The sequence below is a fragment of the Schistocerca piceifrons genome, chromosome 1 (assembly GCF_021461385.2).
Source record: "Schistocerca piceifrons isolate TAMUIC-IGC-003096 chromosome 1, iqSchPice1.1, whole genome shotgun sequence".
Classification (NCBI taxonomy): Eukaryota; Metazoa; Arthropoda; class Insecta; order Orthoptera; family Acrididae; genus Schistocerca; species Schistocerca piceifrons.
Window position 1 is genome coordinate 536,486,863 of NC_060138.1, and position 23,945 is coordinate 536,510,807.

At 42.5% G+C, this 23,945-nt stretch overlaps 1 protein-coding gene across 1 annotated transcript in view; it reads left to right on the forward strand.

Moving 5' to 3' along the window:
• The first annotated feature begins 10,376 nt into the window (after window positions 1–10,376).
• LOC124747236 (esterase FE4-like) overlaps window positions 10,377–23,945 on the forward strand; it is a 95,573-nt gene continuing 82,004 nt past the window's right edge. The window contains exon 1 of the mRNA XM_047248950.1: window positions 10,377–10,617. Within this exon, the coding sequence (XP_047104906.1) occupies window positions 10,377–10,617 (241 nt within the window). The remainder of the gene's footprint in view (window positions 10,618–23,945) is intronic.

A 23,945-nucleotide genomic window follows, 5' to 3' on the forward strand; every position in this document is an offset into this window, starting at 1 on the left:
GAAGAGTGGGTTGTTTGTTCTGCTGACAGCCCCCCCCCCCCACCACATGGGGTTAAGACGGATGAAATAATAAATAAAATATGATATCTATCCTGATGTCTATCCCCCCTACCATCTTCAACTCTTCTCCACCTATCCTACTCCAGATCAGGCCCCTTCTCATCTTTTCCTTCTCGATCCATTCCTATCCTTTTCCTCTTGGAACCACTACTCTGCCCACACCCCACGCTATTCCTCACCCTCTGTCTTTCCCACTGTCTGTATTCCCCCTATCCACCTTACCTAATACCTAGGATCTCCATAGTTTCCCTACCTAACAATTTCTACCTCTTTACTTTCACCCTCAAACCTACAAAACTACCTTCAACAAAACTTCTTCTTTTCCTTTTTTTTATTTTGTCCTACCATGTCACATATGGGTGGGGATGGGCTGTCAACTCTTCAGCCAAGAATGCTCATAAAAAGGTAAAAGAAGGTGATAGGAAAATAAAAATATGACGACTTTTTACATTAGACATTAACAAGATTAATGATCGACAGCTAAAAGGACAAAGAAAATATACAATTTAAAAACACAGTTGTGATGAAAAAGCACTCGAGCACTGCACTTTCACTTAACATCTGAAGTACCTGCACTGGGTGAAAAAGAATTCTGGGAGGAAAGAAATTGCTCCACAGATGTTCAGGAGGAGGGTGTGGGCAAGGAGATAGGGATCTGTTAGGTGGAAAAACTTGGGAGATGAGAGGTAAGAGATGAAGCAGGTAGTGGAAAGACAGCGATTGGGAAGAACAGAGAGTGAGGAGGAGTGATGGTATGTGAAGACAGTAGTGGCACAAGAAGAAAGGGATATGGGTGTGTACAGAGGGAAGAAGAGAGAGGAAGCCTCATGTGGAGTAGGTTGGCGAGAAAGGGTTAAAGTTGGTAGGAGAAATGAATATCAGGGTGGATCTCTTTGTCTGGGAGAGAGAGTGGGTTGAAGTTGCGTTGGGACAGGATACGGAGTGTGTGCAGGTGCCGGGATCGAGGGATGTGTTTGTGAAGGTGCAGCAGACACCAGGGTTGGTGATCAGAGGGGAGACAATGGGGCTATTGGAAACTAGTTTACAGACAGTATCGGAAGTGCACAGGTGTTCAATGTGTGTAGGAAACTGATGAGATTTAGAGGATCTATTTGGGGGAAGGTAATCAGATGCGGAAAGCGAGACAGAGTGCACGACATTCAAGGATTTGGAGCGATATATAAATCTTTGGTGGGGTGGAAATCCATGCAGTATTTGCATAACAAAGGATGGATCAGGTGAGGGTTTTAAGGGTACAGGGAATAGTGGAGGGATGTAATACCCAAGTTCAGTCTGTTAGTAGTTTTAGTAATTTTAGTCTGTTGTGGGCTTTCTGTTGGGTGGTTAGTAGGTGAGGGAACAATACTTCCCACCCAGTGACAGTCATTCAGATTTTAAGTTCATATGCAGTAATTCACTGTTTTTTATCAGAAGAATTTCTCCTTTCAGTGATATGTTTTTAAACTGTGTACATCTTCGTCTTTTGGCTGTCAGTCTCTGATTTTTAATTTAAAAAAGAAAAATAGCCATGAATTTTATTTCTCATTCTATACTTTTTTTAAGTCACTTGGCTAAGGAACGGAATATTGTACCGCTAACAATCCACCCCCTACCCATAGAGGGCGAGGGAAAGAAAAAAAAAGACGAAGCGACGACAGCAGCGCCACTGTCGCGCCTCTCTCCGATCTGGATGGCGGAGGGATACAAGACTGCATCGTGGCTCAGTCGCGGACGGAAAATGGCGGGGTGCAGCACGAGCCCTAGGTAGTAGTGTAGTTAGTGCGGTTACTTTTATACGTTTACTTTGCGATAATTTTGAATTTTTCTACCAGACATTCACTGAAAATTGTGGATCAGGGCAGTAAATAAGTAATCTACTCGCAGCTACTAAGGTGAGTGTGCTTATGGTCCCTCATGCTAGAGTGCACGCAGACACACGCAGACAATGAACAGTGGCATTGCAAACCCAGAGGCTTATGGCTGCGCTGCATTGGCGATTGTCTTCCCGTCGGCCCATCAAGCCTGACTGCCAGGGTCACCCCGACAATGAGCGGACAGTTTTATTTGAAGGCCTCGAAAATGGACACAGTCGAGACACTGAAAAAACTGATTTTGAGGAAGCTGAAAGTGCCCAAGGGGCACATTTGCCTGTGACACAGGGGTAGGTGAGACAGCTGTCTTGTTAAATACGCAACACCCAGGCATAGGCTATACGGCGTTTGCTTGGTACAGGCTAATTAATGAACATACCAAAGGCTGTATATTCAATATAAGGGACAATGTATTTTCTTATGATTCAGGACCACATAGTTTAGAACTAGGGGCATCGTGGTTTCAGAGACAGCAACCTTCCAGAATAGCTGCATGTTGTTGCTTCTTGCCAACCCATTAGAACTTGCTGATACAGCCTTTCTGTTACAGGCAACTGCAGGAAGGAACTTTGCAAGAAATCCAACTTGTGGACGGTAGCAGACTAACCTTATTACCCAGTGTCGAGACTGGTTTGCTGGTGAGTAGAACAGTCATACTTAAGCATTATACATTTTGGTTGTAGAGGAAAAAGTCTTGGTTTTTGTGCACCTTCTCGAGACTGACTAATCTTCCTTGGATTGCTAAGTTATGACGTCGTTTCTCGGTTCACATGTTCTATGCTCTCCTTTTTAACGACAGTATCCATGCACTGTTGCTGTTTGTTGTGTGGCTTTGTTGCTATGGTCTGTAAATCTGCTGAGTAGAAACTGAGCGCCACAAATGCTTCGATCAGAATTTGCAGAGCTCAAGCGACCGTAAATTCTTACTATCGATCCAACAATACAGATACTCGAGAAAAAGTCACTCGTGCACGAATGTACACTTCTAAACTGTCCGTGAAGATGATGCCTCTTTTGGGGCTATTCAGATAAGTAGTTTCTATATCAATACATTTGACTGTTATGTCCTCTCAGTACTGTTATTGCAGTCAGAATCCTGAAGCTTCTTCATCTCATCACTGGGCTGTAGCTTTTCCAATAATGTACTCCAAATATCTGGCTGTAACTCAGAGCTACTACCTTGCTTTAAATTTAATAATATCACCTTCTCTTTACCACTTTGTCATAAATATTCACTTACTTCCTGTAACATGATCAGCTTTTGCTCTGTTCACAAGTTGCTAATATTTTAGCATTTTAGGCTACTCATCTCCTATTCCATAGCTGCAGGTCATTCCGCTATGTGAACTGAGGCTAAAGCCTATTCTGTTGATGGTGGACCAGACAGATTCACTAGATACATGATACCTAAAACCATGCAAAGAGACACAAATCACACTTTTTTGGTTTTGCCAGGCGTGAAGACCTTGATTGGGCCCCACCTCCTCGAACAGCTGTTGATTCAGCTGTATTATCACCTGCTGGTTCTGCATTCCTCAGCGATGTGTTGTCATCATCTGTTGATTGATCAGGGAAACTCAACCACACCATATTGATGTCATCTGCTGCCACCTAGTTGCTGTGTGAATCAGCTGTTGTAGTCTGGATCATGTTTACTTCCACAGAAAGACACAAAGAGTTACCCTCTCATCAAAGATGACATCTCTTCTCAAAAGGATTTTTCTCTGTACAAGGCTCCACAGATGATATCCTTTTGATCATACTTCCACTCCAAGAAAAACACATTCTTCTGCTCATTCCACGAGTTTGTCAGATGTCAATGTACTTGACCAAGTTTTGCAGCCAAATACTTTGAGCATTTTCAAATAGTCATTAATCACTTCTTTCTGCCTCCAGATACCATACGGGATTTTTCCTCCAAGAGATCTTTTGAGCATCTGTTCTGGGTGTAGCAGGCCAAAATCAGAGACCCCCTCTCCTAAAAATTAAGGTATTAGGCAAACCATCTTACAATGGTAGGCACCTCACTATGGATATAAGTGTTTGATTCCGGCGCATGATTCTTCTGTTGGACAGAGGAGAGTAAACCGTGATTTTTCAATGTAATATGCCCTCTTCCTAGAACAATTCTTCAAATTTGCTGCTAATGTACTATTTCTGACAGTCAAAATGGAAACGCTCTGCACATCCCTTAAACTCCACAAAGGACTCAGACATGTCACTTGTTTGCTTTAACGCTTTCACTACTAAATATCTTGAGTGATTATCCAGGTAAGCAGCACAAAAATGTGCTCCAACCAAGGAGGTCTGTCTAATATAACCTACCAGTTCTTGAACATTTTTCAGCAGTAGTTTCGGTTGGTGTGAAAGACTGCATAGCTGGAGGCAGGGGTTGGTTTCCTTCACAATGGCCAGGGACATGGTCTATGCACTGACTTTAAAAGGTTCAAGCACCCTAGCCTCATGAAGGCAGTCGAGTTCCTATGGAAAGGCCATCCACAAGGAGGCTGAAATCATTCATGCCTGGTAGAAATAGGACATGGTGTCCAGATGCAACCCCACTCCAGATGCGAAGAGAGGTATAAAAGTGGCACAAAGGTTGATTAGTTCCTGGAAGGGAAGCATCTCAGAGAAGATCTACCACAACGCTAATATCCTTTGCAGACCATGATTTAGCTAGGTGTCGCATGGGACCGCTTACCACAACGTCAGGTCAGCATAGGAATTGCTGGCACTTAATAGTACCATATTCTCGCAAAACCAAAATTATAAAATAATCTCCCTGTCGTAACGAAGTGGTCATCATCGACGATAAAATCGCGATAGTAAGGCATTAAACACTGGACTAGTCAAAGCAACTTACAGACGACAATTGTAGAGATGGCATCGTGTTTTGCGCATTGTCTGACATCGTCTGAATCTGCGTAAGTTGTCACAGTATAAAATTTACTTTGGCAACAACAATCAAATTCATTTCCTACACGACTTTATCTGCTAAGACATTACTGACTTGATGTACCCAGAAACAAAGCTTATTATGCCACAACTATGGAGCTGAAATTCGCCGCACATCTGACCACATTCCTCTAAAAATAGTGCATCACTCCCCACTGCTTCCTATCTTAGGTGTCAGTGACGTCACACCAAGCACTTTAACAATTGTTAATTTTTTTAATGCTATAATAACTTAAATTTATTACTCCATTAGAAACACTCTCTGACTTACATCTAACACAATTTCTCATATCTCTTAACTTAGACACTGCATAACCTCCTCATGTACTGTTTTTCCTTTGTCCTGCTACGCGGTCTTGGAGTCTTCCACCAGGTCGTACTGAAGAGATGTCCACTTCTGCATACTATGCAGCATTTCTTTTTTTTTTTTTTTTTTTTTTTTTTTTTTTTTTTTTTTTTTTTTTTTTTTTTTGGGGGGGTCACGGTTAGTACAACTCTGCTAGCTTTTGAGCATTCCTCATGTCGTGGACTGAGTTCACGTCAAGGGTGACTTGCGTTTTTGTGGCAAACACTGCCCTGCCACACAACCATGACAGCCCGCACTGGCCTCTGGCTTACATGAATTCATATCAATAGTTTGAATTAAAATTCAAATAACTGTTGATCCTTCACTCAGGTCAAAATGCTGTTTACACCAAACTTATTCTAATAAACTCTTCGATACATTTAGATGTGATTACATCTGATTATTTCTCTCCTTCATTATTTTAATTTATTAATTTATTGACAAGGAGTGTGATGATCGTGCACAGTGGACAGACATACCACTGCCAAGTCTCAACATGATTACCAGTGTAGATTTTTTTGAATTTTTATTCTTGTGATGTAAATATTGAATTGTGTAATATGACAATATATCTTGAAGTGAAGTCAGTTGTGGTACCGTTTATGCAGCAAGGGGGTGAGGGGAAGAGAGCTATAGAATCTGAACATCCAGAGAAGGTGAATGCAGAGCAAGTGAATCGAGTAATTCCCATACAGAGAATTTGGAGAGAGAATCAGAAAGAGGATATGATGGTTAAAGACCAAAAGTAGGTTATGAATGAGTTAGGTAGAAAGCTGATAATCTGAAGATCTCATTCAATACCCAGATAGAAACAGTGAACGAGTTTTTGCTAGGAATAGTGATATGTTTTCAGATTTTCCTAGGTGGTGAAGCAATTTGAATGTAACTTAAAAATAAAGCCTCACAAAAACTTTGCGGCCAAGATAAATACTATGACTTTTATATGAAGAGAATGTGTGCAGAACGAAATAAATTGGATGTTATCGTGGGGGAGGGGGGGGGGGGGGGGGGTTATTGAACGAACCAGTAATGAATACATCAATCCATTATTTGTGATCCCGAAAAAGGATGAGAGTATTTGTCTTGTGTTAGATGCTTAGAAATTAAATTATCCCGTGGAAAGAGAAAAATGATAGGTCTGGATCTGTTGATGAACTGTTACAGAGGGTTCATTGGGCAAAATTTTTGTCATCTGCGGATCTGTGTGTGTTTGGAAATCTCAGATTAGCAGAGGAGTTCAGAAAGTACACGCCATTCGTTCATGGAGTCTTCTGTTATAAGTTTTGTTTGGTGCCATTTGGTCTGAACATATCGATGTATGGTTTGCGCGAGCAATTCGTAAAGTCCTAGGGCCAAAGTTGATTGAGCAACTGGTGCAATGCATTGATGATGTATTGTTAGCTTCACCCACCTCGGGAGAGCATTGTTACTTGTTGGAATGAGTACTGGTGGCCATGCACAAAGGAGGAATGAAGGTGAAATTTATCAAAGCCGAACTGGTTGAAAGTGAGATAATATTCTTAGTGCGTGTCATTCATGTCTAAGGCATAGCACCTGAAGAAGGAAACCTTAGAGCAAAGGGGGAATATCCTAGTTTAAAAAATAAAAAGCAGCTGACGAGTACTTTCAGTCTTTTTAGCTTTGATGAGCTGGTGGCGTGTACACAGGCAACACAGAGTCAATATCAGTTACTCAATAAAATGTATTAAGGGCCTGGTCTGAGGACTGTAAAGCAGCATTCCAAGAGCTCATAATAATAGCTTAAAAGCCTTTCTTCCTGTCATCAGAGGCCTGTGTGTATGGAATTGGTGTAGAGCTCTTCCAAATGGAAGGTGACGAGGGTGTAACTCAACAGCATATGGTGTCCTTCGCGGGTAGGATGCTGACAGCAGCAGAGAGTGAAATAACTGTGTGGCTGAGCACGAGCTGCTAGCTCTTTAGTGTTTGGTTTCCAGAAATTTGAGGGTTGTTTACTGGGAAACTGTACCATAGTTTTGACTGACTGTAAGAGGCTTAGGTTTATGAAAAGTTGCCGCTTTAGACGTCCACGTTTAGTAAAATGAGCTATGAGTCTGCAGCAATTTAACATGAAGTTAGCTACATAAATGGCCAAGGTAATGTCATAGCTCATGCGTTATCCACGTTATCGCCAGAGAAGGATAAGGATGAGCAAGTGCATATTGTGGGGCTAAAAGTATCGTTTATGAAAGGAACATGAAACGAAGCAGCAATTCGGTGAATATATCACGATATTTGAAGGGAACTCAATAGGGCTGATCACTTGAAATACGTGAAACAGATTTTGGGATCCGAAGGTCAAGCTATATTACAAAATCCATCAAGTGATACTGTTTAGAAGAAGCAAGAAAGATCAAGAAGAATGGAAGATGTGTTTTTCGGGTCAATATGTACAAGCTCTAACTGACCCGATTCACAAAAGTTGTGGCCATTATAGTGCGTGCAGTTGTATACCCAAATTACAAGAGATAATTAGTTCTGAGAAGATGTGGTGGTGGGTGAAGAAATGGGTCACTGCATAATCGCTGTGAATATTTTTGATCCATTAACTGTGTATAGAGGGGACCACACTTATATTTTTTTGTTATTAGAAGTGTTCTCTAAATACGATAGGTGAAATTGTCTGGTAACATGGGTGAAAGCAGAAGTCTCAATTGAGAAACTGAGAAAAGTTTATTTTGTGCAAGTGGGAGAGTGAAATGTGTTACTGTCAGACAGTGGTCCACAATTTATGGCTAATATCTTTAAAAACATAACCTAAGTGAGAGGGTTATGAAAGAATTAAATCGGTGTGACAGACTTTCTGTCATAGACAAACCATCATGGAAAAGTTTTAGTTTGGCGTTTGGAGAAGCAATAATCAATCTATGGCATGAAGCTAGGGGTTTCTAAATATGTGAACTAATGTTTGGCAGGAAACCTACAAACGTCACTGGGGAAGAAGTCTCTTTCCCGGTGAGCCAGATTCTCACACAGCACACAAGATCGAGATGTCGACGAAGGAGGAGGTGTAAAAGAGAGCAAACAGAGGCAGAAGAGGCATGATGAGAAGGCGAAGACGATAGTTTTTCAGTCGGGGTACTTGGTCTTAGTAAACACGAAAGAGAGGTCGAAGAAAGTATCACAAGGAATTAAAAAGTTTCTACTGGTATATTACAGATTGTTCCTTGTGGAGAGTTCACCACATCCTAAAGTGTATCACTTGGTCTACCCAAAATCGGAAACAGTTTTTGGGTTAATAAATGCTCTGGACTTCAGAAAAAATTATTCTAATGGAGAAGCGTACAGGATTTCCTATGCTTTAGGAAACTTCACAGTGGAGCAACTGTGTGCACTCGAGCTGGGTAGAACAATTCTTCGTTTTTATGATCTATTTTCTTCTTCTCTTGTTTAGTGTCTAGTTGTTTGTCTTTGTAGGCATCGGAGAATTTTTCATGGAGTAGTTGGTAGATAATTTGCAGAAATTGAACAGAAAATGCGAAGTAAGCACAGATAAAGAATGTAGTGAATGTAGCAGAAGAAATGTAGAGTACCAGGGTCAGATCCAAGTAAATATAGGGAAGCTAACGAGATACAGGTGAACTTGAAACGACACATTAGTCTGGGGAAACCAGGATATTGGAAGCAATACCCCGAGAAACTTATGGATTTTTTGGTTTAATTTATAGAGATAAAAGGTGGACTAAGTATAAAGGTAATACAGCTTGGAACTGAGATAACGGTGTGAATTGTAGACTATATACGAGGACGAGGATCGTATGACAAGGAGATGAGTTATTTGGGACACCAACAACTGATTAAGCTGTATGTATCATGAGCTAGGATCGGAAAGTAAATCACAATAATATGTCTTATATATCTACACTGTTTGATGGTTTTATCTGTATTACTATTATTAGAACGAGTTTGTTCTGTATTTCTGTTATTTTTTATTGAGTCTGTGTGTTACATGTGTGTTTCATCTCTTTTTCCTAGCTAATTGTGTGATTGTACTAATTTCCTTTTCATTGTTCCTCTTGTTGAGCAGAATACTGTTTAAAGTATATAACACATGTCTTAGTGCTGCAAGCTTCTGGTTGTGGGGATGATTAGATGTGGAATATTTTGTTGCATCTGTAGCCGTTGGTTTTCTGAAAATGTGAAATGTATGATTGCCACGTTCTATTATTATGATTATGTGAAAAAAATTGTTGAATCTTCTTTTTCTTTTTCAAGTGTGAATTTTGTGTTCCGATGTGCTTTGTTGATTTCAGAGTGGTGTTCATCTACTTTTCATTTGGCTCATCTTCCACACAAATAATGTCATCCACGTATCAATACAATCAAGATACCTGGCTCAAGGTCGAAAGTAAACTGCGTTATGCAGTAAGGCAATTAGTGGTATTCAGGCATCAGTGTGAAACCAAAATTCTGAGATTTGTGGGCTTTTTCGACCAATGTTTGGCAAGTGTCAATTCGAGAAGTCATAGAAATCAGACTGCAATTAAAGATACAACCATACTCAACTTCCATACGAATTTGCGTTGCCTTCCAATTAGTCGTTTTATGCTAATAATGATGGGCGTTGATTTCTGCAATTTCCCTAACGGTGGTACGTATTAAAAAGCGTAAAAGCAAGCTCCGTTGTTGTCTTTAACAGCTGTTATATCTTTATGCACGTAAATCTACATAAAGCGCTAATATCACGTGTTTAATTCATTTGCTTTTGGGTTTCTATGCGTCTCGTGAGCGCGTGTGCTATGTTGCCGGATCTCTGAACAGTATTTACGCTTCATTGTTTATTGTTGCAGTGTTTGCATCAAGGCTCCTGTCGGATAGGAAACAATCGTGCTCCCATTCGTTGTTTTGTATTCGTGTGAGAAAGTGCTCCTAATATAATTAGTTGCCTTGTATGTACTTGGGTGAAACCTTGCATCATTTATGGAGTTATAAAGAGTCTTCGTGATCACTGCGTGTGCTTACTTCGAGGCCTAAAAAGACTTGGGCGCGAGCAGTTCCTTATCACAACCAATAAAGATTATTTCTGAATGTCTCGGTATTATTGAAAGTATAGTGAAGCGAATTTCGAGAGAGTATAGATAAACTTCATGTCTTGTATCACCAAAAAAGAGTTCTGGCAGGGGACGATGTTTGAATTGGCCGAGTTTACAGAGGGAGTCATAAGCACAAAAATCCACGACTCCTGTGTGGAAAAACAGTTTCTAACAGTGGCAGCCATGTTGAAAAAGTTGAAGATTGAAGCGGAAGATTTCCCTGATATGAGTGAAACAACCTTTTGGTGTGCCATTCGAAAATTGGGCTTCAGATACAAAAAGTTCAGGAAAAAACCTGTGCTGATGGAAAATAACCAAGTAGTACGAAAAAGAAGTGAGTTCTTGCGGAAATAAGACACTTGTGCAACACTGGATGTACCATTTATTACAGTGATAGAGTTGGTGTGGTGCAAATCATTCCAGAAAGTGTGTTTGGCAGGAACAAAAAACCCTTATGCACCGCAGAATGTGTACGATTATCACAGAGGAAGTGCTCAAGAGTGGAATGGCTGGAAAGGAGGAATTCAAACACCGTCCGGTTCTGGAAAAAGGATTATAATGTGCCACATTGGGTATGAAGATGGGTTCGTCCAAAACGCTGGCTTATGTTTTCTTGAGAAAAAAAGGAAGTGCAGATTATCATCATCAGAAGATCTAAACAAATTGCAAAACGATTTAGAAAAGATATCTGAATGGTGCGAAAATGGCAGTTGACCCTAAATAACGAAAAGTGTGAGGTCATCCACATGAGTGCTAAAAGGAATCCGTTAAACTTGGGCCACACGATAAATCAGTCTAATCTACAGCCCGTAAATTCAACTAAATACCTAGGTATTACAATTACGAACAACTTAAACTGGAAGTAACACATAGAAAATGTTGTGGGGAAGGCTAAACAAAGACTGCGTTTTATTGGCAGGACACTTAGAAAATGCAACAGATCTACTAAGGAGATTGCCTACACTACGCTTGTCCGTCCTCTTTCAGAATACTGCTGCGCGGTGTGGGATCTTTTCCAGATAGGACTGATGGAGTACATGGAAAAAGTTGAAGGAAGGGGAGCTCGTTTTGTATTATCGCGAAATATGGGAGTGTCACAGAAATGATACAGGATTTGGGCTGGACATCATTAAAAGAAAGGCATTTTTCATTGCGGCGGAATCTTCTCACGAAATTACAATCACCAAATTTCTCCTCCGAATGCGAAAATATTTTTTTGACACCGACCTACATAGGGAGAAACGATCACAACGATAAAATAAGAGAAATCAGAGCTCGTACGGAAAGATAAAGGTGTTCGTTCTTTCCGCGCGCTATACGAGATTGGAATAATAAGGAATTGTGAAGGTGGTTCGATGAACCATCTGCCACGCACTTAAATGTGATTTGCAGAGTATTCATGTTGATGTAGATGTAGATTCTGAAATGAATGCTAGACACTACAAAGAGTGGTTTAGGACCGTTCTCGAAAAATTACCAAACAGATCTGTGATTGTTTTAGATCAGGCTCCATACCACACAATGATAAATCCAGTATCACGAAATCCATCTATGAAATGGAGAATGAATTCTACAGGGTGTCCAGAAAAGAGCTCCCTGCTTTCAAAATTAAATATCTCGAAAGCAAAGATCGATAGAGGAATGCAGTAAACGGTATGTTTATTGTGAAAGCTGTAAGAAGTTTATACAGCAGTTTGAAATAATAGTTACAAAAGCTGCTAACAGATGGCGCTGTACGCTGTGCAGCTCATATCAGCATACATAAGTGAAATAATCGTATGAAAACAATCTTCGCAATCACATCACAAAGTTTTCAAAATGTTCACCATTGGCACTACAGAGGTGGCGCAAACGAAGAATGAAATTCGCCATCACATTTCGTAGTGTCTCAACCGAAATGGATTCACATGCCACAGAGATCGCCGATTCAAGCTCGTCCAGCGTGGCGGAATGCTTCGGGCAGACCATGTCTTTCACTGTGCCCCACAAAAAGAAGTCACAGGGAGTTAAATCCGGCGAATATGGATGCCAATCCATGCCTGCACCAGTAAATTTGGGATATTCCAAAGCAATGACTCGATTCCCGAAGTATTCCTCAAGAAAGCGAAACACTTGTTCGGTCCGATGTGGTCGGGCTCCATCTTGCATAAACCATTCAGTACCTGGTCGATCCTCTAACGCTTGCTGTGTGGCGACAAATTGTTCCAAAATTGCAACGTAACGTGCACCAGTGACCGTTTCTCGAATGAAAAAAGGGCCACTAATGCTTCTGCTGCATACTGCAGCCCACACAGTAACTTTAGGAGAATACAGGGGTTTCGCTTCACACCAAAATGGCTTTCGGAACCCCAAAATCGCCAGTTCTGCTTATTCACGTATCCATTCAGGTGGAAGTGTGCTTCATCTGAAAACCAGATGCAGCCAACACCAAATCCTTCACTATCAATCATTGTGAGCATCTGATTAGCAAAGGCAACCCTTTGTTGCACAGCTCGTACGGGTATGGCCTGGTGCGTTTGAATTTTGAATGGAAACATGTGTAGGCTCTTTCTGAGTATTTTCTGCGTGCTGGAACGCTTCAAACCAGTCTCAGATGTAATTCTACGGACAGATGACATTGGATTTCGCTGAATAATTCCAGAAACTGTGGCGATATTTTCAGGCGTAACTGCGGTTTGCTTGCGGCCAACATGCCCCACTAGATCATCAGTTACGCTGCCTGTTCGTTGAAATTTTGCGAAGAGCGTACGAATGGTTTTCGCATCCGGTCCTTTTGGAACATTAAATCGTGCTTGAAAACTTCGCCTTGTTGCCGTAGGACTCTCTTCTAACCTGTGGTACTCTAGCACCAGAAAAACGCGTTGTTCAATGGAGTACATGGTTTTAATCTCTTCCTTCGGTACGCTAACCTCCTTTCACGTTTCAGTTGTGGAACTGATCGCTCTGGGCTCCGGATCACTATTTATACTAGGCATACGTATGGCGATTACAGCGCCATCTGTTAGCAGCTTTTGTAACTATTATTTCAACCTACTGTATAAACTTCTTACAGCTTTCACAATAAACATACCGTTTACTGCATTCCTCTATCGATCTTTGTTTTCGAGATATTTAATTTTGAAATCGGGGAGACCTTTTCTGGACACACTGTATTATTGAATGGATGGAAAGAAATAGTGCAGAGCTGCCATCTAATGCCACGTCATATGAGGAATTTACTAAAGCTAGCCCACTGGAACAAGCGCAGCCGCACTTCGGAGCACACGAATACCATTTGGAAAGTATATTGCAATCAGTCGACAAGGAAATCAAACTTCTGCGGTTGCCTGCAATACACTGCGAACTGAAGGCCACTGAACTTATTTGGGAATTTGTCAAGAACTAGATAGCAAAGGAGAACAAGAATTTTAAAATAAATGATACGTTACAGTTGTATCGCTCCTCTCTGGAAAGTGTTCCCCAAAGTGTCTGGAGGAGTTCAGTGAGTCACATATACAAACTTGAAAACAGTTATGCACAAAGAGCCCACTGTCTGGAAGCGAACAATTGAGTCGTTGGGCGTGGCGTCCGTCATCACCGCAACAAGGTTATGGAGACCTGTCTTATCTCCCCCGTGCCGGACGGCCGTACAAAGCTACATCCAAGCGATGTTGGAACGTGCAGACACTCTTATTCAAGATGATGGAAAATGGAAATGCCGTGTGGCTAGGGCCTCCCGTCGGGTAGACCGTTCGCCTGGTGCAAGTCTTTCGAGCTGACGCCACTTCGGTGACTTGTGTGTCGATGGAGCTGAAATTATGATGATAAGGCCAACACAACACGCACTCCCTGAGCGCAGAACATTTCCAACACAGCCGGGAATCGAACCCGGGCCGTTAGGTATGAGATTCCGTCGCGCTGACCACTCAGCTACCAGGGGCGGACTTCAAGGTGGCCAATGGATCACAAGGAAACACTCGCTGCTCATCTGAACTTCTCTGTTAGTAGTTCTGACACACTCGTCCACCAGTTGGGGTACTCAAAGTTGCGCACCCGCTGAGTCTCTACCTAACAGAAGGCCATAAAAAGCAACGAAGGACCATCTGTGCGGAGTTACATGCGCGTTACGATGCCAGTCATGACAATTTTTTGTCGAACATCGTCACATGCGATGATTCATAGGCTCATCACTTGGAAACGGAAACAAAACGGCAATCCATCGAGTGGCCCCACACCATCTTTTCTCTGAGGAAAAAGTTCAAAGCCGCACCCTCAGCCGTTAACGACATGGCGACGGTGTTCTCGGACTCTTAAGGGGTTGTTCTGTTTGGTGTCCTCCCGCAAGGTGCAACGATCAACTCTAAAGTGTATTGTACTACCATCAGGAAATTAAAGAAACAACTGTAGCGTGTTCGTCGCCACAAAAACGCAAACGAACTTCTTCTCCATAACAATTCAAGGCCTCACAGGAGTCTGCGCACTCGAAAGGAGCTCACAAAACTTCATTGGACCGTCCTTCTTCATCCACCTTACAGTTCGGATCTCGCACTTTCCGACTTCCATCTGTTTGGCCCAATAAAGGTTGCGCTCCGCAGGAAGCCTTACGTGGATGATGCAGTAAGACGTTGGCTCCGACGTCGACAAGTAAAGTGGTACCGTGCGGGCATACGGGCCCACTTGGTAATGTGGCGTAAGTCCGTCGCATTGATCGGAGATAACCTTGAAAAATAGGGTTTTGTAGCCAAAAGAATGAGGAATAACGTGGTTTACTGGAATCCTGAATAAAACGCACATGCGTCAAAAAAAAAAAAAAAAAATTGTGTTGCAGTACTTATTGAACGCCCCTCATGTTTCATTCAAGTACGAGTCACTCCAAAAGAAATGCACACTATTTTTTTTAATCCATCTTTTATTCTACATGTTTGAAAATTTTCAGTGTGTAGATACATCCTTTACGAACAATATTTTCATTTCTTCACATAATTTCCATCCCTCTCAACTGCCTTACAGCATCTTGGAACCAGAGCCTGTATACCCGCATGGTAAAATTCTGGACCAACCTGTTGGGCCGGCCCCGGTGGCCGAGCGGTTCTAGGCGCTACAGTCTGGAACCGCGCGACCGCCACGGTCGCAGGTTCGAATCCTGCCTCGGACATGGATGTGTGTGATGTCCTTAGGTTAGTTAGGTTTAAGTAGTTCTAAGTTCTAGGGGACTGATGATCTCAGCAGTGAAGTCCCATAGTGCTCAGAGCCATTTGAACCAACATGTTGGAGCCACTGTTTGGCAGCGCACACAAGGGAGTCATCATCTTCAAACTTTGTTCCACGAAGAAAGTCTTTGAGTTTCCCAAAGAGATGACAGTCACATGGAGCCAGGTCAGTTCGCTTCATACCGTGTTTCTTGTTTCCTTGTGAGCCACTGTCAACATCCTGGAAACCCACCCGGCAAAAACCTTTTTTAACGCCAACACTTTCAGTGTTCTGCAAACACTTCTTCCCCTATCCCAACGTAGCAGTCACCAATTCGTTAACTCTCTGCACATTGTCTGGAGTGTGTGCAATACCAGGCCTGCCGCTGCGAGGAAAATCCTCAATATTGCCATGCCGGCTTTCATCACGTAACCTGCTTGCCCATCGACTAACTGTACTGCGATCGACAGCAGCATTTCCATACACCTTTTTCAACCTCTTGTGGATGTTTCCCACTGTCTCATTTCCACAGAACAGGAATTCTATGACAGCAAGTTGCTTCTGTCGAACATCAAGTGTAGCAGCTATCTTGAAGACATGCTGTGACGGCACCACTCACGGGAACAGGTTGAAGTAAGTTTGAAAATAAGCGGGAAGGATGTATCTACGCACTGTAAAACTTTCACACATGCAGAATGAAAACTGTATTTTTACAAAAATAGTGTGCATTTCTTTTGGAGTGATCCTCGTACTTCAGCTAGCTGTACAGACACAGTGGGTCTAAGTAATCAGTGTACCACGAGCAATTACCGAGCGAGGTGGCGCAGTGGTTAGCACACTGGACTCGCATTCTGGAGGACGACGGTTCAATCCCGTCTCCGGCCATCCTGATTTAGGTTTTCCGTGATTTCCCTAAATCGTTTCAGGCAAATGCCGGGATGGTTCCTTTGAAAGGGCACGGCTGATTTCCTTCCCAATCCTTCCCTAACCCGAGCTTGCACTCCGTCTCTAATGACCTCGTTGTCGACGGGACGTTAAACACTAACCACCACCACCACCACGAGCAATTAATTAACCTCGGGCGGAGATTGACAGAAGGAGGCGCTCACAAACCTATAAACAGGATGGAGCAAGCAACGATACCTTGAGACTACCGAGGTACGTTGCTTTAAATTCTCACAAAAGTGCACACACTCAACCAAAGCAACTCTGTGGCCCCATCTACATCTACATCTATACCCGGCAAGCCACCTTATGGTGAGTGGCACTGTGTACCACTGTCGCTTCTCCCCTTTTCCTCTCCCAGCCATGAAAGATTCGAGGGAAGAGCGATTGTTGGTAAGCTTCAGTATGAGCTCGAATCCTTCCAGTTTTGCGTTCATGGTCTGTGCTCGGGATATGTGTAGGAGGAAGCAATATATTGGATGGCTGTTGTAGAAACGTACGCTCTCGGGACTTTTAACAGTAAAGGACACCGGGATGCAGAGTGCCTCTCTTACAGCGCCTGTCATTGCAGTTGGCTGAGTATCTTAGAGACACTTTCACGCTTACTAACGAACCTGTAACGAAACACGCTTCTCTTCTATGGAACTTCGCAAAATCCTCTATCTATTATATCTGGTACAGATCCCAGACTGAAGAGCAATATTCAAGTATCAATCGAATGAGGCTATTGTAAGTTGCCTCTCTTGAGGGTGGACTGTGCTTCCTGACGATTCACCCACTGTATCTCAATCTGGTATCTGCCCTATCTTCGGCCGGCCGGTGTGGCCATGTGGTTCTAGGCGCTTCAGTCTACGTGCTGTCGCAGGTTAGAATCCTGCCTCGGGCATGGATGTGTGTGATGTCCTTAGGTTAGGTTAGGTTTAAGTAGTTCTAAGTTCTAGGGGACTGATGACCTCAGATATCAAGTCCCATAGTGCTCAGACCCATTTGAACCAACTATTTTGAACCCTACCTTCAGATAGTTTTGTGTGATCATTCCACTTTAAATCGTTCCGTACGCCTACTCCAAGATATTTTATGGGTGTGACTGCTTCCAGCGATTGATTCATGGTCGTGTAATCACACAATTACAGGTCTTTCTGTCTGTTTATGTGCAGTTCGTTATATTTCTTTATATCGAGGGCCAACAACCGATCTGTGAACCAAGCGTTGATCCTCTGAAGGTCTTCCTGCATTCGCTACAATATTTTATCATTGCGATTTCTCTGTATACGGCAGCTTCATCTGCGAAGAGGTTCATGGTATTTCTGGCATTATCCATTAGGTTATTTATATTTATTGGGAAAACAAAACCCTATAAACTTAGGGTCCGCAAACGGGTGGCAAGAGGAGGCATCTGCCCCTCTCCCACGCCCGCCATCTGAAATTTGGAGTACAGGGATTTCATTCATATACTGAATGGATAACCACCAGTTCTTTAGGATATATTATAATAAGTTTTTTGTGTCACCTATAAAAATTAGTTCTTGTGGCACGACATGTCTCGAAACTTATCAACTCATTTATATAAAAAAAATAACAATTTTACGAGATATGTCCACAAAATAAGTTCCGTCTGGTTATGTAAAACAAACGTGCACAGATACAGAAAAAATATTTATTGCACAAAAATCTACAACTGTTAAACTACTTTTCTACATAGCTTCTTAAATATTGTAGGCTCTTGTCATAGCGTGGCACAAGTTTTTGTATGCCTCCTTCATAGAAGGTTGCCGCCTGTGTATTCAACCATGTGGTAACATGTTCTTTCAGCTCGTTATCATCGTTGAAGTGTTGACCACCAAGGACAGATTTTAGGTGCAAGAAGAGATGAAAGTCGGTAGGAGTGAGGTCCAGGCTGTATGGAGGATGATCAAATGCGCCCCAGTGAAATTCCCGTAAGAGTTGTTTGGTCACATTTGCCGTGTGAGGTCGGGCATTATCGTGGAAAAAAACACCTTTTGACAGTAATCCTCGGCACTTGATCTGTATTGCGCGGTGCAATTTCTTGATGGTCTCGCAGTAACCATGTGCATTGATTGTTTGGCCTTGTGGTAAGAAGTCAATCAGCAAAGTGCCTTTTCTGTCCCAAGAAACTGTGCACATGACTTTTCGAGGTGTCAAAATTTGCTCAGGCTTAACCTTCATTGGGGACGAAGTGTGCCTCCATTCCATTGATTGCCGTTTTGTTTCAGGGTTGTCGTACAATAACCAAGTTTCATCTCCCTTGACTACCCGAGAAAGAAAACCATCGCCTTCTTCATTGTAGCATGTCAAAGACTCACATGCACTGCCCATCTGTTGTATTTTGTGTTGTTCAGTAAGAATTTTCTGTACCCAACGTGAGCGCAGTTTTCGAAATTTCAGTTTTCCAGTAACAATTTCATGAATTAGTGATTGTGAGATTTGCGGAACTGCTATAGCAAGGGCACTAAGTGTAAACTTACGGTTGTGCTTAATCTTCTCTTCAACTGTGTGAACCAGTTCATCAGTAACCAGAGACGAGCGTCCACTTCGTTCTTCATCGTGCACTTGATCACGTCCTTCATTGAACAGTCTGACCCATCTCCTAACCATTGAATCACTCATAGCATTTTGTCCATAAACCTCGCAGATTTGCCAATGAATTTCCTTTGGTTTAACTTTCTTTGCATTTACAAATTAATCACAGATCTGATTTCACAAGCGGCGGCATTATCAATCACGTCTGACATTATAAAGAAGCACTGCAAAGCACACGTCGGCAACAGCGATCTGAAAATGGCGTACATGTCTGCTCCTTGAGTCAGAGTAACTGCCGCGCATGCTCGGAACTGCGATCGTAGCGCTGCGGCGGATAGACATAGAAACGGAACTTACTTTGTGGACGACCCTCGTAGATTCTTATCCACCATGAAAATATTTTTGCAGACTCCCATGTCCGTAACACCCCCTTGGCTTGTATCCCGAAGTCACTTTTACATCTGACAACTTCTCTCCGTAGAGAATGACGTGTTCTGTTTGCTAGAAACACTTTAGTCCAGTCACACAGTAGGTCTAATATTCGGCACACTCGTATTTTCATCATTAAGCGGCTATACGTGACTGTACTGAACGCGTTCCAGAAGACTCAGCCTGGATGCCGCTATCCACCACTGTATGGATTCTGTGGGCGAAGAAAACGATCTGGGTTTGACACGATCGTTGTTTTTGGATCCGATACTGATTCCGACTAAGAAGATTTTCGCTCTTTAGAAATGTTACAATACACGAGCATTAAACATGTTACAGAATTCTACAACAGACAGACGTCAGTGGCAGAGGCCTTCTGTTTTGTGCTTCTATTCGACGCCGTTCTTGAAAACAGGGCTGACCTGCGTTTTTCCCAGTCACTAGCAGCACTTCCCTCCTCCAGAGACCTACGGTACATTGCTGAAAGAAGAGGAGTTAGTTCTTTCGGACACTGTGTATAGAATCTCACTGGTATCCTGCTAGGTCCACTGTTGAGCGATTTCAGTTGATTTTCTATCCTGTCACTTATTTCGATACTGTATATGTAATTTCGACGTTTTTGTGACAATTTAAAGGCGGTACTGCAGTACGTGAAAGAGTTTTACAAGACGTCAAGTATTATGACGTTCTCTCTGTCATACTCCGTTTCGATGTCATTATGGTCGTAGTGCGTCTTGACAGATGGCTGCCGTTGAAACTGAGATAACTACCGATGAAAGAGTGCGGAAGCTCCCCCTCTGAGAAACTGCTCCGTACCTAAAACCGATTCAGCTTGTTCAGATGCTTGTTGCATCTCAAAATTCTTCATCTACATTGAGTTCCAATAACACGAAGATTTTTAAAAACATGAATATACATAACGCTATCGAACCTGGTATTCAGCAATTATGAAATCATCTACGGTAGCATGGGCGTACCCAGCGAGGGGCAGGGGGGGGGGGGTGGGGGGCAGCTGTCCCACCCCCTCCCTAGAAGATATTCGAACTCGTTCGCGCAGATCCGGGAGTAATTTTTTCGTCTTCGACACGTTACTGTCGGCAGGGAAGTTTATGGAAATAATAAATTTAGCGATAAGCAATCCGCTCTGCTATTCGCAGGCGTGTTACGTCGCCAAGGAACAGCGTATTCACTTGTAGGCAGTAAGGGATCATGACTATGTGAAGTTTCTAACGAACAACATCGTTTCGCCTACCATATTTAAATGTAAAATGCTTTCCTGCTCCAAACTATTAATTTTTTAGTTACAGCTGTCGTTAACTGTAGATTAATAGCAGTTGACGCGCAGGTTATGACAAGCAGTAGATGGCGAGACATTTAGTGCAAGTGATTTATAAAATAATTTTTAGAACGTTCCACAAAACTGGCCATCACCGAAAAAACTATCGGGCACTTCAGTGAAAGCCCCATTAGGGCTGCCTGAAACCCTTGATTACTTGCATAATTTAATGAGTCCATTTTCTGGATTGTTACTAAGTGACGAAGAAAGATTATTTACCAAGCAATTATCGGCGGCTAGAGTGCTAGTGGAACGCACGTTCGGATTTTTGACGAGCAAGCTGCATTTTCTCCCAAAGAAAAAAAAAACTCCTTTAGAACACGACGACATTGTTATTCAGTGCATCTCCTTCTTTCTCAACATATTAATCGATAAAGGTAGACACAAAATCTCCCTTCAGTTGAGTTTTTACCAGGACATATTCGAAAACAGCGCTTTGAAGCATGCTTTCAGAAGCAAACAGTGGAGCTTCAAGAAGGATGAGGAGCGGAGGAGAGGTGTTCAAAACCTGTCAACTGTCATTATTGCAAATTTACCTCATGAATCGTTTATTGAATACTGTAACTACTGGGGCTATTATTTCTTTATTAAAATGATAAAATTTGTACGTAACTCAAATATGATAATATACCAAAGTTTATGCGTTTCTTGTCTGTAGTATTTTTGGTAGTTATTTATTTTAATTTTTTGTACTTATACAGTTCATTCCAAACTTGGCATATCAGACCTCTGTCGTGGCAGTGTTTGTTTTTCTGATCCCACAACACGGGATGTTGACGTACATATGGGACTTCCGATGTCCATCGCAAGAAATCGCATCCAACGATCGCACGAAACAAAACTCGGAGCTACCGTGCAGCACTGTTCTGCATCGCTCTGCTCAGCCCGCAGTCAAAACGGGCACCTCGCTATGCTACTGTTCTTATATTTAAAATGTTTATTGAAAGCAGTTTTTCACTAGTTTACTGTTTTATTTAATAAGAAATTCTGCGTGTTTTCTCGGATTGTACAAGTGCATTCTTGTATTTAAAGTGGTTATTAAAAGTAGTTTTTCACTGGTTTACTGTTTTATTTAATAAGAAGTGCTGTATGTTGTCTCGAGTCCTTGTTTCCTGATGCTAGTATGACCTGCCCCCCCCCCCCCCCTCCCTAGTTCAGATCGTGGGTACGCCCTTGTGCGGTAGCATTCACATGCATCTAGAGACTTTCCATTGCATATGTCACAACTGCGCACTTCAGCTTAGCGCAGTACTTTTGTACACATAATACGATGATCTTGGTAACTATAACTTAGGCACGGAAACGCCTCCAGATATACAGTACACTCATGTTGAGAAGAAACAGATCACCTTGAACGCCTAGAGATAGGACATTCCTATTCACAGGACATGTATGTCCTGTAGAAATGATTAGCAATGAATCATGTCGGCCCGTGGGTTCAAGGTCAACATCGATACTGCGGCGCAACACCACCTACCCGTAAAATGTGCCTGCCGCTCTCGTTGTCGCTACAAACCGAAGGTAATGGATTAGAGCAGGGGCGGGCAGGAATTCTGCACGTGTGCGCTGCACATGCACGTGTGCAGTTTACAAGTGTTCTGCGTGCACACAGGGGCAAGCTGGCCACCCGCTTCTCACCCCTCCCCACCATACCGTCTCTCCGCTTCTTCCTTTGTAATGCGTTTTGTTTCCTGGCCTGCTTTATTAAATGAAGGAATGAGGTTAGTAGGAGTGCTTGACAGAAATCATGGTTTGAAAAAGTGCCTATTACCTACGATACGTTTTATTTAATTATCACAGGTGGAGTTTACAATACGTTTAATGTCTGGAACAAAATTTCTACATACAGACAAACGCAAACAGTTACGTAACTTTTCATTACTGATGTTTGCTCTTAACCGAGACTTCGTAATTTTCATAACAGAAAAAAATCTCTCACAAAAGTATGTCAAGCCCAACATTGACTATCTTCATGGCTTCACGATGGAGACGAGGAAACTCTTGCTGTGGAAAGTCATGATAAAAATCTATTACACGTCTTGCCAAAAGGAACTTGTCTCTCAGACGAGAATTACACTGTAGATCTATTAATTCCATTTGCAAACTGAGATGAATATCATCTACAGAAACCAGATTCTCTCGAGAACTATTCAAAACTTTGGGATAAGTAAGATATATCCCCAAATCGCTTGAGAAATTCCTATTTTATTGCACTAAGAACGGCAACATACTGAAATTTATTATAATGGCGTTCAATATTAAACTTCCGGTCACCAGCGACAATACTGCCACATATTATACATTTCCAATTTTCACGTTTTTCCACAGAGAACAAATGAGTCTCCCATTCCTTTTTAAAAGATAGCAAATCTCCACTTCTCCGTTTCCTTGATTCACTCTGCATTTTCCGGTTCTTGAAATACGACGTTCACTACGTAGTGGTCGCTTCGCTTCAACGTCCGCAGCTTAGCCTGGCACTACACTGCCGCAACCTGCCGGCTGTCGGCACTGTCCCGTTCGACGATTGCACGCGAGCAGCACACGTGCAGCGCTGTGTGCTCATGAGCCGCGTGCAGCGTTTGCCAGCCCCTGGATTAGAGTGACTTGAGCAGATGTGCTGGATGCCTCGCACACGAATGCGCGAACCGTACAGTCAAGTCAGTGAGTGTGAAAGCGGGCGTATTATTGGTATGAGAGAATGTGATGCAACCATCCAGGAAATTGCTGGTTGTGTGGGACGAAGTGTTTCGGCAGTGCAACGGGTGTTTGCGGAGTGGTTCACGGAAGGCCGTAGAACACGTTGAGATGGGTCAGGTTGCACCATCAAGACTATCCCTCGAGAAGATCGAAACCTCATGCGAATGGCGTTGCAGGACAGATCTGTGTCCTCCTCGGCTCTGGCACAACAGTGAAACAGTGGAACACATCGTACATTGTCAGGAGCGACAGTCCGTGACCGTTTGTTGCGGCATGGATTACATGCGTATCGTCCACTTGTCGGCCTACCTTTAGCGAATGCACAGGAACGTGTTAGTCTTCAATGGTGTATGGAAGAACAACTATTAAGTTACTTTGAAGGAAATAGTCTCTTTTGTAATGCACAACATGGCTTTCGGTAGGGCAGGTCAACAACAACAGCTGTACTTGACTTAGTTACAAACACAAGTCAGGCTTTTGAAGACAAAGAGTCTATAGCACTAGAACTCTGTGACCTTAGTAAGGCATTTGACTGCATCCCACAT